Below are 14,700 nucleotides of genomic sequence, written 5' to 3' on the forward strand. Positions count from 1 at the left end.
AGTTAGCTACATAGGTTAGCATGCTGCTGTGGCTGTTTAAAAATCTGGGTTGCTCTGGTTACAGTGAATTGGCAGGATGACTCCCACAGTAATCCCTGCATGGCTCCGGGGGTGGGTGGGAGCAGACAGTGCTGTTCAGATTTGTGTTGTGCCAGTTCTCTAATACATCCCTCTTGTGTTTTATGATAAGAGCTTTTTAGAAGTGTTCCAGAAGGCTGGTTTAAGCCTGCAATGTTTTATCTGAAACTTTTCACATCTGAAGGGGGAGAGGGGGAAAGAGAGGGAAAGCCTTGTGTTGTGTCTAAGGTGGGCTTCCAGGGAGCTCTGTGTGGATGGATTCCTGGCAGCTCAGCCCCGTGGCTGTGCTAAGCCCAGTCCTGGGCACGATTTACTCTGTGGGTCTGCCTTAGGACTGAGACCAAAAGGATCCCACCTGCTCCTCCACACCTCCAACGCTCTTGCCATCTTTTCTGTGCTGCTGTTGCGTTCAAGAAGTTCTAACCTTTACTGAAATTTCAAACATTTTTTAAATTTTACGTCTTGTTTGCAGCAAACCCAAACCCAACCCTGCTCCATCTCTGGTGAAATTTCATGTGAACTAGGAACTGTGTTTGCTGGCCAGATCTAATAAGCTACAGTTTTCTTATAGTAGCATACTGTGTCCTTTTCCTTTCTCTTTAGTATGGCTATGAGGCTGTTTATCCTAAGTGTACTGGTTGATGCTCAAAACCAACTAAACCTCTTGTTTCTTGACTTTACACCACTTGATTTTCTAACTTAGGTTAACTTAAGGTTTTCTTAATGTACTTAAATGTAAATATTTGGAAATATTTATATCAATGCCTAATGGCTTTAACTATGTGTTAAAAGATTTTTTTTTTGCTACTCAGTAGTCTATTCTGCAGTTGCTTGTAGTGTTTCTTGTTGCAGAAATTTTTGTGTCCCCAAATGAAAAACATTTGTTCTGTGTCTCATTCTGGTGTTCAGTCATTGAGACTGTCGACCTGATCTGCAAGACTGGCACAAGTAAAACAGTTGCAGTTTGGCTGCAGCCTGTAAATTTCTGAAATTTCTGCATTTGTTTTAGATTTAATTTTCCTGACAGTGGATTGAAATAAGGGATAGATATTTTGAAACCTTGAATGAACTCAGAGATGTGATTTTTTTGAGTCAGGACATAAGACTCCTAACTTTCATACTTCTCCTTTATTTTACCCCAGAGCTTGCTTGCTTTTTTCTTTTTATTGCTCATGCTAAAGTGACTTGTCAGTCTGGCTCCAGAAACCTAACCCATTCTTTTTTTTCTTTAGGCACTCAGTGTTACTGAAACTCTGATCAAACCTTTGGAAAGATTTAGGAAAGAGCAGCTAGGAGCTGTAAAGGTTTGTCCCTCATTTCCTTTATGATAAGTTTGTTTAATTTCTCTACTTGGATTGCATTGCAGTAATGACATGTATTTGGCAGAGAGATGGTGGTGTTTATATTTCATGTATTCACACTTTTTTTTCTACTTTGAGAACTTGCTTCAGAAACAAATGGAAACTATGTTTCAAGAAAAGAAGAATGTGTCCTTTCCCTTCCTTCTCTCCTCCCCCTCCCTTATCTCTTGTGTCTGGAGTAGGAGCAATCCTGCTAACAGCATGCCTCCCTTCCTAATGGGTAATCCTGTTCTGCTTTGTATTTGCTTGCAGTTGGACAATCAAAGGCTGAAAAATATTAACTACTCAAAGAAGCTTGCTCATCCATATGCTTTTAACTGTATTTTTGCAACCTGCAAAGTGAAAATTGCCTTTTGTTTTTGTTTTGAATAAATAACTCGTTGCCTCTGTATGAGTGGGAAAAAAATAGGGATGGAGAGGCTAAAGACAAGATCTCATTCAAAATTTTTTTTTTTTTGTGAAAGTGTTCAGTAATTTTTTTTAAGATTGTCACTATGTTGTGTATATTAAAAAAAAAGGCAAAATAGTTTTCATATGTTTAATACAGGCTAGATTTGGATAAAAATAACAAGGACAAGTTTGTCCTCTTTCTACATTCCTTCTTCAAGTGAGAAATTTAAATGCTTATTAAAAAAAAAAGAAGGAAAAGAAAAAATCCCAGCTATTTAACACACTTTCCTGTTGCAAAACCCAATTCATACATTTTTAAACTACCACTCTGCAGATGTTTTATTTTATAATTTCATGACTTCATAAGCAGTGATATTTAATAGCTAAGATAATGTTTCAGTTACAAGAATGCTATACATTTTGACTTTAGCAGGAATGACTAGCATGTTCTGAATATGATTTCAGTGTTCATGAATGCAAAATGCTCTGTTGATCATAAATCATTACAGTTCAATGGTACAATGAGCTTTGTGTAATTTTATGGACTTCTGAGAAGTATATCAGACGTCCCAACCAACATACAATAAAAACTTGGTCTGTAATATAGGGATTCTTCCAAGGAAAAAGAGAATTCATTCTAAATGGAACTTATTGTCATAGAAGCAGCTGTAATGCATGGATTATTTCGACAGTATTTTTGGTGTTAAAGAACATTGCTGGTTTTGGGGTGAGAACTCCTAATACTTTAAATTATCTCATGATCTTCACTCATTTCTTGGTCAGAATTCGGTCCCTGATGTTTCTAACGTGACAAGTTACATTCACACAGTCTCCATCTTGCGTTTTGTTTGGATGGATGTTTCTTCCCTTGTGTCCCTGCATACTGTTTCTGTGAAGTTGAAGCTCTTATTTGTGATTTAGCCATTTTTTTTGGACAGGATTCTCAGTGACCTTAAATTGAACAGTCTTGCATAATTGTCTAATATTTAAATAAAAATCCTCTAAAAATATTTAACTCTGAATATTCTTAATTGCATATTTATTCAAGATAATCAAAATACTGACACTGGAAATATAATATTGCTTAGCTCTGAAAACCAAGTTATGGCATCTAGTAGTGAAATATATCTGGAACATTGTGTAGTATTTGCATTACGAAAAATTTACATTTTTACCATTACAAAATAAAAGTTGGATCTGCTGCCTCAGATTTTCCTGTAACTTACATCCCCTGCTGATGAAATGGTCTGAGTTAGGCTTAAGAAGATAAAGAAGAAAAAAAGTTTAGCTCCATAGTGCTGGAAGCTGAGACCCTTATTGAATTATCCCTTAGTAAAAGTTGTTGCCTTTCTAATCACAAACTACATGTGTATAGTTTCTGGCTTTGCCTATATAGAAATCAACAGTGCTCCTTTTTTCAGGCAGCACTCAAATGTTGGCCAGATCAATGGAAATTTTGCTAATACAAAGATTCCATGCCCCGCCTCCCTCCCTGCTTTCTTCCTGATTTCCCATATGCTAATATGTTATCTCTAATCACAGTAATACCATATGCATATCTTAATGTTTCTCAGTTGGTATTGTGGCTGCCTTTTTAAAGGAAGTTCTTAGACTCATAATGGAGAAAAAACTAGCATTTTTGGTGGAAGCCCTTGCTGAGAAGCAATCCTAAACAGCTTAGATCCCTTCTTTAATAGAATGCCACCTTCAGAATGCAATCATTCAGAGAACAAAATCATGTATCACTTATAATACTATATGTAATGTAGTATTAAAAAGGAAAGGTTAAGAGAAAAACAATGAGCAAGTATATCTGTAGAGTCTAATCAGTATGTTAGGTAGAATACATTTAAATGAAATTCCAAATTGACAGATGATGGAAAAATAATTTTAATTGAACTGGTATCTTTCTGATGAGTAAATCTGTCCGTTCTTGAATACATAATTAAATACTTGATTTTACTTATTTTAGATTATTTTCAACTGCAATTAGTTATACTAAAAATAGCTTCAAAACTTGTTGGTTGATTTAATCAATACTTATTTCTGTCTTAACACACATAGTTAGGAAACTAGAACTGAAGAAACAAAAGGGTTGTTTTGCAATGTCTTCTACTAAATTAGATCCAAGAACTCAGATTTCCTAGAAACATTTAATGGCTATCCCTCTTCCAATACATTGCCTTTGGTGGTCAGAGAAATGGATTTGCACATGTAAATGATATTCATATGTGTCTGTGAGAGTTTCTCTTTTGCTAGCATGATTTTATGTTTCATGAGATTTTTCTTTATTTTAAAAAGTGTTTTTTTTTCCACGGGCGCAACAACAGCCTGGTAGAAGCAGGAATTCAGCACAGAGGTCTTCATGTGGCTTTAAAATAAAGAAATCGTGTGGAATATGGAGCTGTCTGTTCCTTTTGGGTTTTGAACTGTTGGAACTTTTCCCCTGTTGATTATAGAAAGTTCTTTTTTTCAGTGACACTGATATTTCCCTTGAAGTCCTCTATTTGAAAACAAGATGGTGTGGATGACCCCTGAAAACAATGAAAAATGCATTAAAAAAAGAAGAGGTTTTTTTTGTTTTTTTTTTTTTTTTTTAACTTGGAAGATGTAAACATTCATGTGATGAACTTCACCATAATGATGCAATGGGATTTAATTTCAAGTTAGCCTTTAAACTAATTTTAAAAATTAGTTGGAAACATACTTTTCCTTAGTTTTTGGAGCTATGATAGTTTGTTTTTCTTTGTTTCTGATTAAGTAGAATTTTAAAAGAAGAAGGCTTTTCTTACATTTTTATATATAAATGAATGTTACTTTTTTTCTGTGTCTAGGAGGAAAAAAAGAAGTTTGATAAAGAGACAGAGAAGAACTACAGTTTGTTAGAAAAGCATTTGAATTTATCAGCTAAGAAGAAAGAGCTACAATTACAAGAGGTATTGTTGCCTCTCTTTTTATGCAAGCTAAAGGCTTTTGAGTTAAGTAAAAATATGTTATGCAAATGCAAAAAAAGCATTCATAGTAGTAAAGAAAAATTTGTGTCAACTGGAAAGGTTGGTGAGAAAATCAGTATTTGCTGAACTTAGTGGTGTACCCCTACCGTTTTCTGAATCGAGGGCTTTACTTGGCGTATGTATGAAGTACTGAACATCATTTTAGGTTTTTTATATAATTGAGGGAATAGCAAAGTGTAAGCATATTGTTAAAAACTCTGCATTTCTTATGAGGCTTTACCATATATGTAATTTGCATTGCATTGTATGTATTGACTAAGTGTCCTGTATTAATGCTTAATGCAAAGTACAGCAAGACTTGTATTCTTGAAGTGTTTTTGTGCCTTTTTTTCCTTCTCATGTTTTGAAGATCTGTTGTTTTTCAAGTAATGCTACAAAAAAGTTTGTAGACAATTTATAACTTAAAACCAGATCTGTTTTGCCTGGCATTCTTTCTGTCCCTGTGGGTTTATTGTCATCATCCTTATTTGTAATAGCTTTTATTTCTGGAGCAACAGCAAATAGTACGTGAGAAGACCACAGAGAAATCTTGCAGACACTTGCTGTAGGCAGAAGGATTTTTTTTTTTTTCCGGAGAAATGTAATTATGTCAGATTTGTTAATGCTTAGTCTATTAATACCTTGTATCGTTAAACACTTAATGTTTTCCTCAGAGATAACTCTTCTCCCTGCCCTCTACCCCACGCCAAATAATCTGTGCCATTTTTCATTAAAAATGGTTAATGTAACTGGCAAGTTAGCTAGGAAATTAAGAACCTTAATTGTTCTTGAGTTCTTGAGTTCACTGTATTTGCGACATAGGCCTTCATATGCATAAACAAGGGTCTTTTGGGGAGTTGAGTTGTCCCGGTGAAGTTAATGGGCATTGCTCATGTGTCAGGACCTGTACTTTTATCAAATTGATCAGCTCCCAAAGAACTTGATGCAGAAAAAATGAAAAAGTGTTAATTATGATCTCTTGATGATATCAAGAACCATATTTCAAAGTCTGAAGTGAGACCTAACCTCAAGGGAAAAATACAAAATGCCTACAAGAGGCTGTATCAAATGCAGTCTGAAGTTTTAAAGCATGCTTGAAGACTAGAATGAGCAAATAGTTTTGTTTTAAATGTCCTTCAAGGTTTAATGAACAAAAATTCTGAAATTCTTCAGTCAGGCTCTTTCATTTGTGCATTTAATTTTGGAGTATAAATGTATAAGCAATTAAAAAAAAAAAAAGGACTTGCAGTATGTTGTCAGAGTGCTAAATAGGAAAAACTTTCTTGTGCAAGCTTAGAGAATAGGTATATATAATTACATGGGAGCTTCCTAATTTGGTATTATACATGGCTAGTTGTGTTGGCTCCTGACTGGAGTAAATAAAGGATGCAGGTATAAATTTGACAGAAATTCAATGAAAAGCATGCCATGTTGTGGAGTGTGTCTTACATTAACATAGCCTTTGACCCTTTGACTCTCTTAGTGGAGGGATACTCCTGAAAATTCACTGAGGTGCATGGTGTGTGTCTTATTTCTGTATTTCTTAAGCAGTACACAAAGTACAATGCAAAAGGAAGCAAACTTGCTGGGTGCACGGGGAGGCTCATGCCTCAAAAAACTGACAAGAGATGTGAATTTATTTACAGGGGAATTGAGAAAAATTAATAAAATCGCTGTGTTGGGTATTGTATTCTTGGGGGGGGGCGAGGTGGCAGGCAGGCAACCAAAACAATAAACAACCAAAAAACAGAGAGGTGTAGAAACAGGCTTACATGAGGCTTTGGTGTATATAGTGCAGTCTCACTATCGATTAGCCAGATGTCCTAGTAGACCCACTTGATGGTCTTTTTCTGTGGCTACCCTTCAGTACCTCTGTATATATATCATTAGTAGCTTTGCTGACAACTCAGTTCCTATGTTGCATGGTTTGTAGGATGCATTGAAATGGCTTGGCTTTTTGAAACATGTTTTCTTACTGATGTGCATGTCAGTGCTTTATTGTTTTAATGGCATTTGTTGTTATGCCCCTTTAACCACTGACAGTTTTCTAGCACACAGCAGTAAAGCAAAGCACGTCTTAAGGCAAAACTGTCTTAAAGCTAATTTGACTTATCCTCTTAAAGCATAGCAGTCTCTGTTCTGCCTGAAGGGTACAGTTGCAGTATTTAAGAGAGAGTGTGTGATAGAAAGTCTGGTCCTTTCACATAACCCTTCCTCTACTGCCTTTTGTAATTTAGTGTAGAAGCATTTGATATTAACACATGGTCAAAGACTAAGTGTTAATCACTTAGAGCATCCCTTTGTAGCCTTTCTTTAGTGTATTTTAATAAAGGTTTCTGTTACCCAGTTCTTGAAGTTTTATAGTGCAATGAGGGCACATGTACCTTAAATAATAACTTAATGAAATAGTACATATATGCTAGAAAGTAAAATGTTTATCCTCAGATGAATGGCAGCTGAAATAAAACTGTTGACTATGAATATGTGTTGGCATTTCAGCAAAGCTGAGCTGAAAATCAGCTGCAGCTAATAAGGTTGCATTTTTAAATATTTGATGCTCTGTGGAAACTTGTGAAGTGTCTTACAAATAAGTAAACTTTTTTTTATTGCTTTTCTTGCCAATCAGAGTGAGCACAGGGGTGGGATGGGAACAATAGCATTCTGGCTATTTACAGCAGTTATTTGGGTTAGAGAGTAAAGCTTACAGTATCAGCAATGTGGTTTTCAACAGTAATATTTTCTTCCTTACTTTGACTGGAGAGATGATCTCCCCCTTTTCTAATGGAAGATACTGCTAGCCCCCTCTCTCTGTTTGGGCAGGCACCTTTTCAATGCTATTAAAGCAGTGCACACATACCTGCTCTTATGTATTTGCCTTTGATTCCATAGAAAAGAAGCTCAAAGTGTTATTGGAATGTTTCTAAAAATTTAGCCTCGTGATTCAGAACAACATATATTATCTAGTAAAAGGGAATTAATTACTGCTGCCATTTAAAAGTAAATGAATGAGCTGTGTTGTAAAGGAACAAATCCCAGTCTGGAGAAAATTATCTTATCGCTTGCCACTTGTATGCTATGCATGTGTCATTTTGAAGTTGTCTGCAAAATGTCTTTGAAACTTCGTTAGCTGTATCTTCTGTGTGCAGGCAGATAACCAAGTGGAGCAGAATAGAAAACACTTCTATGAGCTGTCACTGGAGTACGTATGCAAGTTGCAAGAGATACAGGAGCGGAAGAAATTTGAGTGTGTGGAACCTGTAAGTACCAGTGAATTCAGCCTACCCTGTCATTCATAAGGGATGGAGAAGGAATGAAATTGGACAAAAGCCAAGGAGCTCTGTTTTCTGGGAAAACGTATGCAGTTGTGTGACTTAACAGAATTTAAAGCACTCTTGTTATATCTGTGCAAATTCCTTGTAGAGATACACTTAACCAGGCATCTTAAAGCTTACCTCAGTAATGACAGTTGATTTGGATCCATTGATGTTGGTTTTCAGAAAATGTGTGAAACCTTGTGCTGTACTGGAGAAACCTCAATTTATGGTGTGAGTTAGAATAGAGGATTCAGGAAGATGATGTTGGGGTCAGACTTTTTGCATTTGTTTGTTTTTTTTTTTTTAACCACTGAAAGGTTATTCCTGAGTAATGTAAGGAATTTTGTTTTCAATATGAAAGTTGCACATAGAGGCCTGTTAGTGAATAAGTGCAGATATAAATTAATTAAGAGGGTGCTGCTGGCTAAAAGCTCATAAAAAAAAAAAGTCTGATATGTTTGATTTCAATTGCAATTGAATCTGTGCAGAAATCACGAGGTTCCAGTGAATTTCAGTGAAAATCATACATGTACTGACCAGACTTAATTAAATCTCTGCGAAGAGCTTGTTCTAAAAATTTCTGAAATGTGTATTAGCTTTGTAGTATAAATGCAACTTTATGAAACAACAAGAGAACAGTAAGTGTAATACTGAGATAAAGCGAGGATGGATTGTAGAAGTGACTTCCATTCACTCATGCTCTGAAGTCTGTGTTTTTTGGGCCAAGTCGGTCCTTTTATTCTGATAAAATTATTTTAATGTAAAAATGAAAAAAAGTCCCAAATGACCCTGATCAAAGTCGTTGGTCATTATGGAGTTAATGAGAGCTGTATATTTTAATATAGCTTATTCCTGTATGAAAAAATTGCTAAAATCCTTAAGTGGGAATAAATTGCTGTAAATACATTAGCATTGTTCAAGGAATGGGAAAATGTTGTTAAAAATGGTTGTGTGGGATTTTTTGTTGTTGTTGATGTGTTGGGGGTTTTTTTGTTTGTGTTTTTTTTAAATAATTTTCTAGTTTTTAATTTTTTTTTTTTTTTAAATCCTAAATAGTTCTAGATTCAGTTCTTGTGTTTCAAACTATTTGAAGTTTCCTCAGAGCCAGACTAGAGTAATGAATCTTCAAATTATGTTTTTGAAACATGTCCCTTTCTCTTTCCTGGAAGCTCCCTCTGGATGGGGCTGAACTTTATGTTGCTCAATTTGCATTTGAAGTTTACACTAGGGTAGTAAACTGATATTATTTAGTACCAAATGCTTATTCCCTTTCCCCTTCATAATACTTTAAGTTTATGTGGGTTTTGCATTTTTGAAAATGATTTATTTGCATATGACTTCAGACTATTAAATGCATTCTTCGGTTTGTTCTCTTTTTAATAAAGAGAGTTGTTCTTTCCTGTGTCACTCGCTTCTTTCCAACAGCCTGAACCAAACAGGAGAGGTAGGCAGTACTGCACCTCGTCCCGTTTCCAATATAGTATAACTTGTTCATTCTTTTAAACTGAAACACCGAAGTCAGAAAATGCAACGTGGATCATTTGTTGGTTCTGATAGAGGGTCAGACCTGCATACAAAAAGCAGTGATCGGTAGAGTTACTGGAGGGAAAGCTTTCATCTTTGAACAAACCAGTTAGCTCTGTTATGAAAGTCATCTCAACGTGGTCATTAGCAGGGAGGGGAATGACAAGGGAAATGGTGACTAAAAGACAGAATGCTCATTACCTCCTTCTGCGCAAATATTTATTCCAGACTTCATTGGTATCAGAGGAACTGTAGGAAAACCATTACATAGGAAAGTTTAGGAGATAGACAATGTATATTGCCTACAGTCAAATTTAAAGTAGAGATCAGTTGTGAAATTCCGGAGACAGGACCACCCAAAAATGTCTATATACATAGCTGATCATTTGGATCTAAATAGTTATTAATAAATTGTAGGCATTAGTGGAAATTTATTTAAAAATAATAATTTTGTCATCTCTGATCTTTCTGAAAAAGGCTACATGCAGCAATCATATTCAGGTAAATGGAGTTTTTCATTCTAACAAGTCTTTTGTTTCTATTTCAGGTGCTATCATTTTTTCAGGGTTTGTTCACTTTCTATCATCAGGGATATGAACTTGCTAAAGACTTCAATCATTACAAGATGGCCTTGCAGATAAATATACAAAATGTAAGTTGAGATTGATATCTATGCCTTGTCTAATTTTTTGAGTAAAATTGCACACTTAAGTTACTTTATATACAGTATCTGTATTGCCAATACTTTCCTCGGTGTTGGTGCATTGCCTTGTGAACTTTGGGGATGTAGTGCCATCTCCTGGCTAACCAACCACATCACTGAACCAATCGTTGCTAATTCCAGTGAATTCTTAATTTCTAATACTCCTCTAAAAAACAAACACCAAGTAAAGGGCCCCCACTCCTTTTTCCAGTTTTTTTATAGAGACATAACACAAGGATTGTAATGAGAGAGTTTAAAAATGAATGAAGTCTGTTAAAACGCATACAACAGTGGAGAATTCAGAGGATAGGTAATGAAATGCCAAGGTTCTCAGTGTTTTAGGTGTGTTTGAAATCAAGTACATGGTGGTCGTGTCTGAGTGTCATTGCTTGATAGGGCTATATTATTCATAACTGAGAAAAGGAAAGAAAACCAGCTGGGTTTATCAGGTTTTTTTGTTGTTTTTTTTTTTTTTTTTCATCTCTGCCAGCAGAACGACTTGGAGTTTCTATTTGTCTTGAAGCAGACCCTTTAGGCAAGAACATCCCTGTTGGTTTGGGGTGCAGAACTGTATAAGGAGACCTGGTGTTAGCACCCATGGCATATTTGACAAAATAATGTGTTCCCTGAAGGGCAGGCTAACTGGGGCCCACCACTAGTTAGTGTACCCTCCCACCAAATTGCCCAGTATGATCTGCTTAGAACTGGGAGAGCAGCAAGCAATGTGACAGGATGAAACAATGAGACTGACAGAGTCACTAGTCAGATGGTCTCTTTGCTTCCTTGAGATTTGTTGAAGAACAACACTTGCTCAGAGGAACTTGGATGTGCCGGAGGCCTGTTGGTAGGGAACAAACCACGTACCTTACTGCAAACAAGCAATTCATGACGGTGCATCTGTTTTGTTGACCTCTAAGGGCACCTGGAATTAAGACACAGAAACTGCTTCTCAGAGGTTGCAATCTATTTTTAGAAATGGCTTAAATAGCAGGCAGTAGCAGGGAGATGGAAAGGCGCAAGAGAGGATTAAGGTAGCTGTAATACACAGTGACATGATTCGTGTGTTGTGATACCATTCCTTTAATTTTCTTCCCGTATGTTTAAGTCTCAAGTTTCTTCTTGAGCTGTTGTTTGGTTTGGGTAGGGGAACTGAGTAGTGGTAACTTCATAAGCAGACTTCCATGGCAGAAGTCAGTGCTTCTGGAGGAAATTTCAGGACAGACTTGCTTCTTCGGTGTGCTTAGCTTAACAGAATGAGGAGCAGCATGGAGCCGCAGTGGATAGAGGGGAGCTGATGCAAGATGAGCAGCAAATGAAATGTGAGAGGGAAGCTATGATACAGTTTTGAAGAGCGGGATTTCAGACTACAGATGGAAAAGAGCCAGTGAAGTGGTCTGAAGAAGTGATGAGCAATAAGAAAGCAAACTAATCTCAACAGCTGCATTTTCAATTGACTGAATGGTATTATATTGTGCCCCAGGAAATCTAAAAGAGATTGAGCATTGCAGCTCAAGTTTTATGAATAGACAGAAAGAATGACCTGGATTTCAAAAAGCTATAGAGAGAAAGGAGGCAAGGCTTAACAGCTATCTGAGGTAAGAGGAGAATAGAAGGAAGCATCTGGAAAGATCATGAGAGGACATGACACTCTCCACTATGTTGAAGATGAACAAAACATCCCAAAAGAAAAATGAACTAGGGCCTGGCTGTGGTACAGCTGAGCTGCTGGCAGACCACTGGATTGACATGTTAGAAATTGAAGGGTACAAGATTCAGTACAGATTGCCTAGCTGGATATGGAGAGTGATTTGAGAGTTGCCAGCATAGCTGTAGTAATTGCCTTCCTTTTCATTCGGGTCATCTTTACTTTGAGAATTATGCTGTGGATTTCTTCTCCACACCCTGCCCCAGACCCTGCCTTCCCCTCATTCCCTGCCAGAATGAAAAAGAAAAAATAAAAATCCTAGCCTTGTACCCCAAGCTCCAGTAAGCTGATTCTTCAGTCAGTCTTATTCTCTTGTAGAAATCCTGCATCTCCAACTAGATTCCCCCGCACTGCCAGGACTTTTCTCTTGTTATCTCAGTTCTGTGCCCAACCCCATACAAGGATCCTTGTAGCTTTGATCATGCTCTCCTGCCCTGCAAGCAAACCTGGTCTTTCCTGGGAAGAGGAGGCATAGCGACACTGGTGCAGTGACTGTGATTGACCCCTGGTTAAGCTTAACTTTATCACAGCACAAAGGGAGATAGAAATTTTCTTGAGGTTTTTGAAGCCCGTGGTGCTCCATCCCACCATTCCCACGGTGCATTTCACACACTCGGATTTGCGATCACTGCACAGCCAAGACAAAGATCCTGGCAGGATCATTTAAAGCATCTAACCTCAGAATGATCAGTGCTCAGACAGGAAGGTGTAGGTATGAGCAGTCACTATCAATTTTTTTGCCTTTGTCTTGAGTACAGAGTATATTTTTTTAATGCAGCTCTTCTGGGTAATTATGAAAAGGAGCTTAGAATATTGTTTGGAGCCTTGGAAATGAGTTTATGTGCAGGGTCTAACTCCAAATTTCGCAAGCAGATGTGACCTGAAATTGAGATGATGGATATGGGGAGGGTTCAGGGCAGTTGTTTTACCTGGAGGTAAGGTAGCAATTGTTCTTAGTCATCACCTAAAGAATATCTTCAGCTTTCCTCTATAAAACATACAGGTATGGGTGGCTGCTCCGACCAGCTTGCATGGACTGTGTTTATGCCCATGAATAAACTGTTTCCAAGCATAAATCTGGAATTTGCATGTACAGATGGTCAGTCAGGAGCATAGTGTTAACTGTCTATGTACAAGAATGGATACTTGTTTATATTCATGATATTTTTGTCAGTGTATGCGACTGTATGCTTGTACTGGGGAAGAAAATAAAATAGGTGAGGCAGCATTTTTCAGAAGCTTACCCATTTTCAGAAAAATAAAGGTGCTGTCAAAAAGCAGCAAGACACATAAGCATGCATCTGGAAGTATGTGCATTCCTCAAAACACATGTACTGACTGGGGAAAATACCAGCTTGGAATTTAAATGTATGTTTTCAGTTTGTGCGATTTGGTAAGTGGGTATGTGGAGAAAACTAGGTATTACTTTGATTGTTTTGGTTTTGTTATTTGCTCATTGGCCAATTGCCAGTGTTTTTCAGACCAAACTGAAGAGTTTCTTGTGTCAGGTGTGAGCTGCTCTTTTATTTTGTGTAGTCCTATTGTATAATTTGTGGATGGTGTGGTTACTTTCTGATTGGTTTTGGTAATATTCTAATAAATATTTCTCCTGTGGCTGCTTGCGAACTGGAATGAGTGACATTCAGGAATAATAATCAACTGGACTTTGGGTTTGTTTTTGGTTTGGTTGTTTTGGGGTTTTTTTGGTGGTGGTGGGTTTTTTTTTTTTTTTTTTTTGTATGCTTCTGCTTGTGTGTGATCAAAATATTTGGCATGTGTATAGTCTCAACATGTATATATTGTTGGTGACCTTCCTGTCGCTTTTTTCTCAATAACCACAGAAAATCTTTTCCTTCCTGACAACTAGTAAGAATCTCGCAAATTAAGCCAACTTCTGTAGTAATATTTCTCTAAGGAGACTTGAATATTCAAATCCAAAGTAATTTTGCACTCAGTATTTCACTTCTTTCTGAACAGGTGAACACGTTACTTTAGAAATCTACTCTGGCAATCTTTGTGTGCTTTCCACAGTTACAACAGCTAATATCTAAACCACACTTCAGTGTTGAAGAATATCAGAAGACTTGAAGAGTAAACGTGTATGGAAATTGTGCACTGACTGTCCTAAAATGGCCTGAATCATTCTCTCATTTTATAAATTATTATAACGCCTATCTGCCAGGAAGAGTAAGTCTTTCTTCCACTCTCTCTACTAATGGGTTTTTGCCATCTTGTTTTAGACACGAAATCGTTTTGAAGGAACAAGGTCAGAGGTAGAGGAGCTCATGAACAAGATCAGAAGAAATCCTCAGGAACATAAAAGAGCAAATCACTTCACGATGGAAGGCTATCTCTATGTACAGGAAAAAAGTAAGGTGTATTTTTATATTCCTGTAGTGGCCATATTGTGCATACAGGCAAGTCTTATTTATAGAGGTAACATGAAGACGCAAAGAATTTGCAGTTTAATAGTCATCTGAGTAAATGTTGAAAGTCTCTAATGGCCTTGTTACCATGGCTCATAAAGAGAGCATGATGCTGAAAGTGTGACAGTTCTTAGCAAAGGTGACTGAACTCAGGGAGGTTTTATTTGACCAAAGGATGTATTTCATGTTATTTTTAATCCCTTACT

The 14,700-nt window shown here is 36.9% G+C and overlaps 1 protein-coding gene across 1 annotated transcript in view; it reads left to right on the top strand.

Annotated features, from left to right (window-relative positions):
- The window catches only part of ARHGAP10 (Rho GTPase activating protein 10), a 153,988-nt gene that overhangs the window by 55,441 nt on the left and 83,847 nt on the right, over positions 1-14,700 (top strand). Inside the window, exons 4-8 of the mRNA XM_052772153.1 lie at positions 1,311-1,382; positions 4,664-4,765; positions 7,969-8,079; positions 10,208-10,312; positions 14,309-14,438. Coding sequence (XP_052628113.1) covers positions 1,311-1,382; positions 4,664-4,765; positions 7,969-8,079; positions 10,208-10,312; positions 14,309-14,438 — 520 coding nt within the window. The remainder of the gene's footprint in view (positions 1-1,310; positions 1,383-4,663; positions 4,766-7,968; positions 8,080-10,207; positions 10,313-14,308; positions 14,439-14,700) is intronic.

This window comes from Harpia harpyja, chromosome 2 (genome assembly GCF_026419915.1).
Source record: "Harpia harpyja isolate bHarHar1 chromosome 2, bHarHar1 primary haplotype, whole genome shotgun sequence".
Taxonomy (NCBI): Eukaryota; Metazoa; Chordata; class Aves; order Accipitriformes; family Accipitridae; genus Harpia; species Harpia harpyja.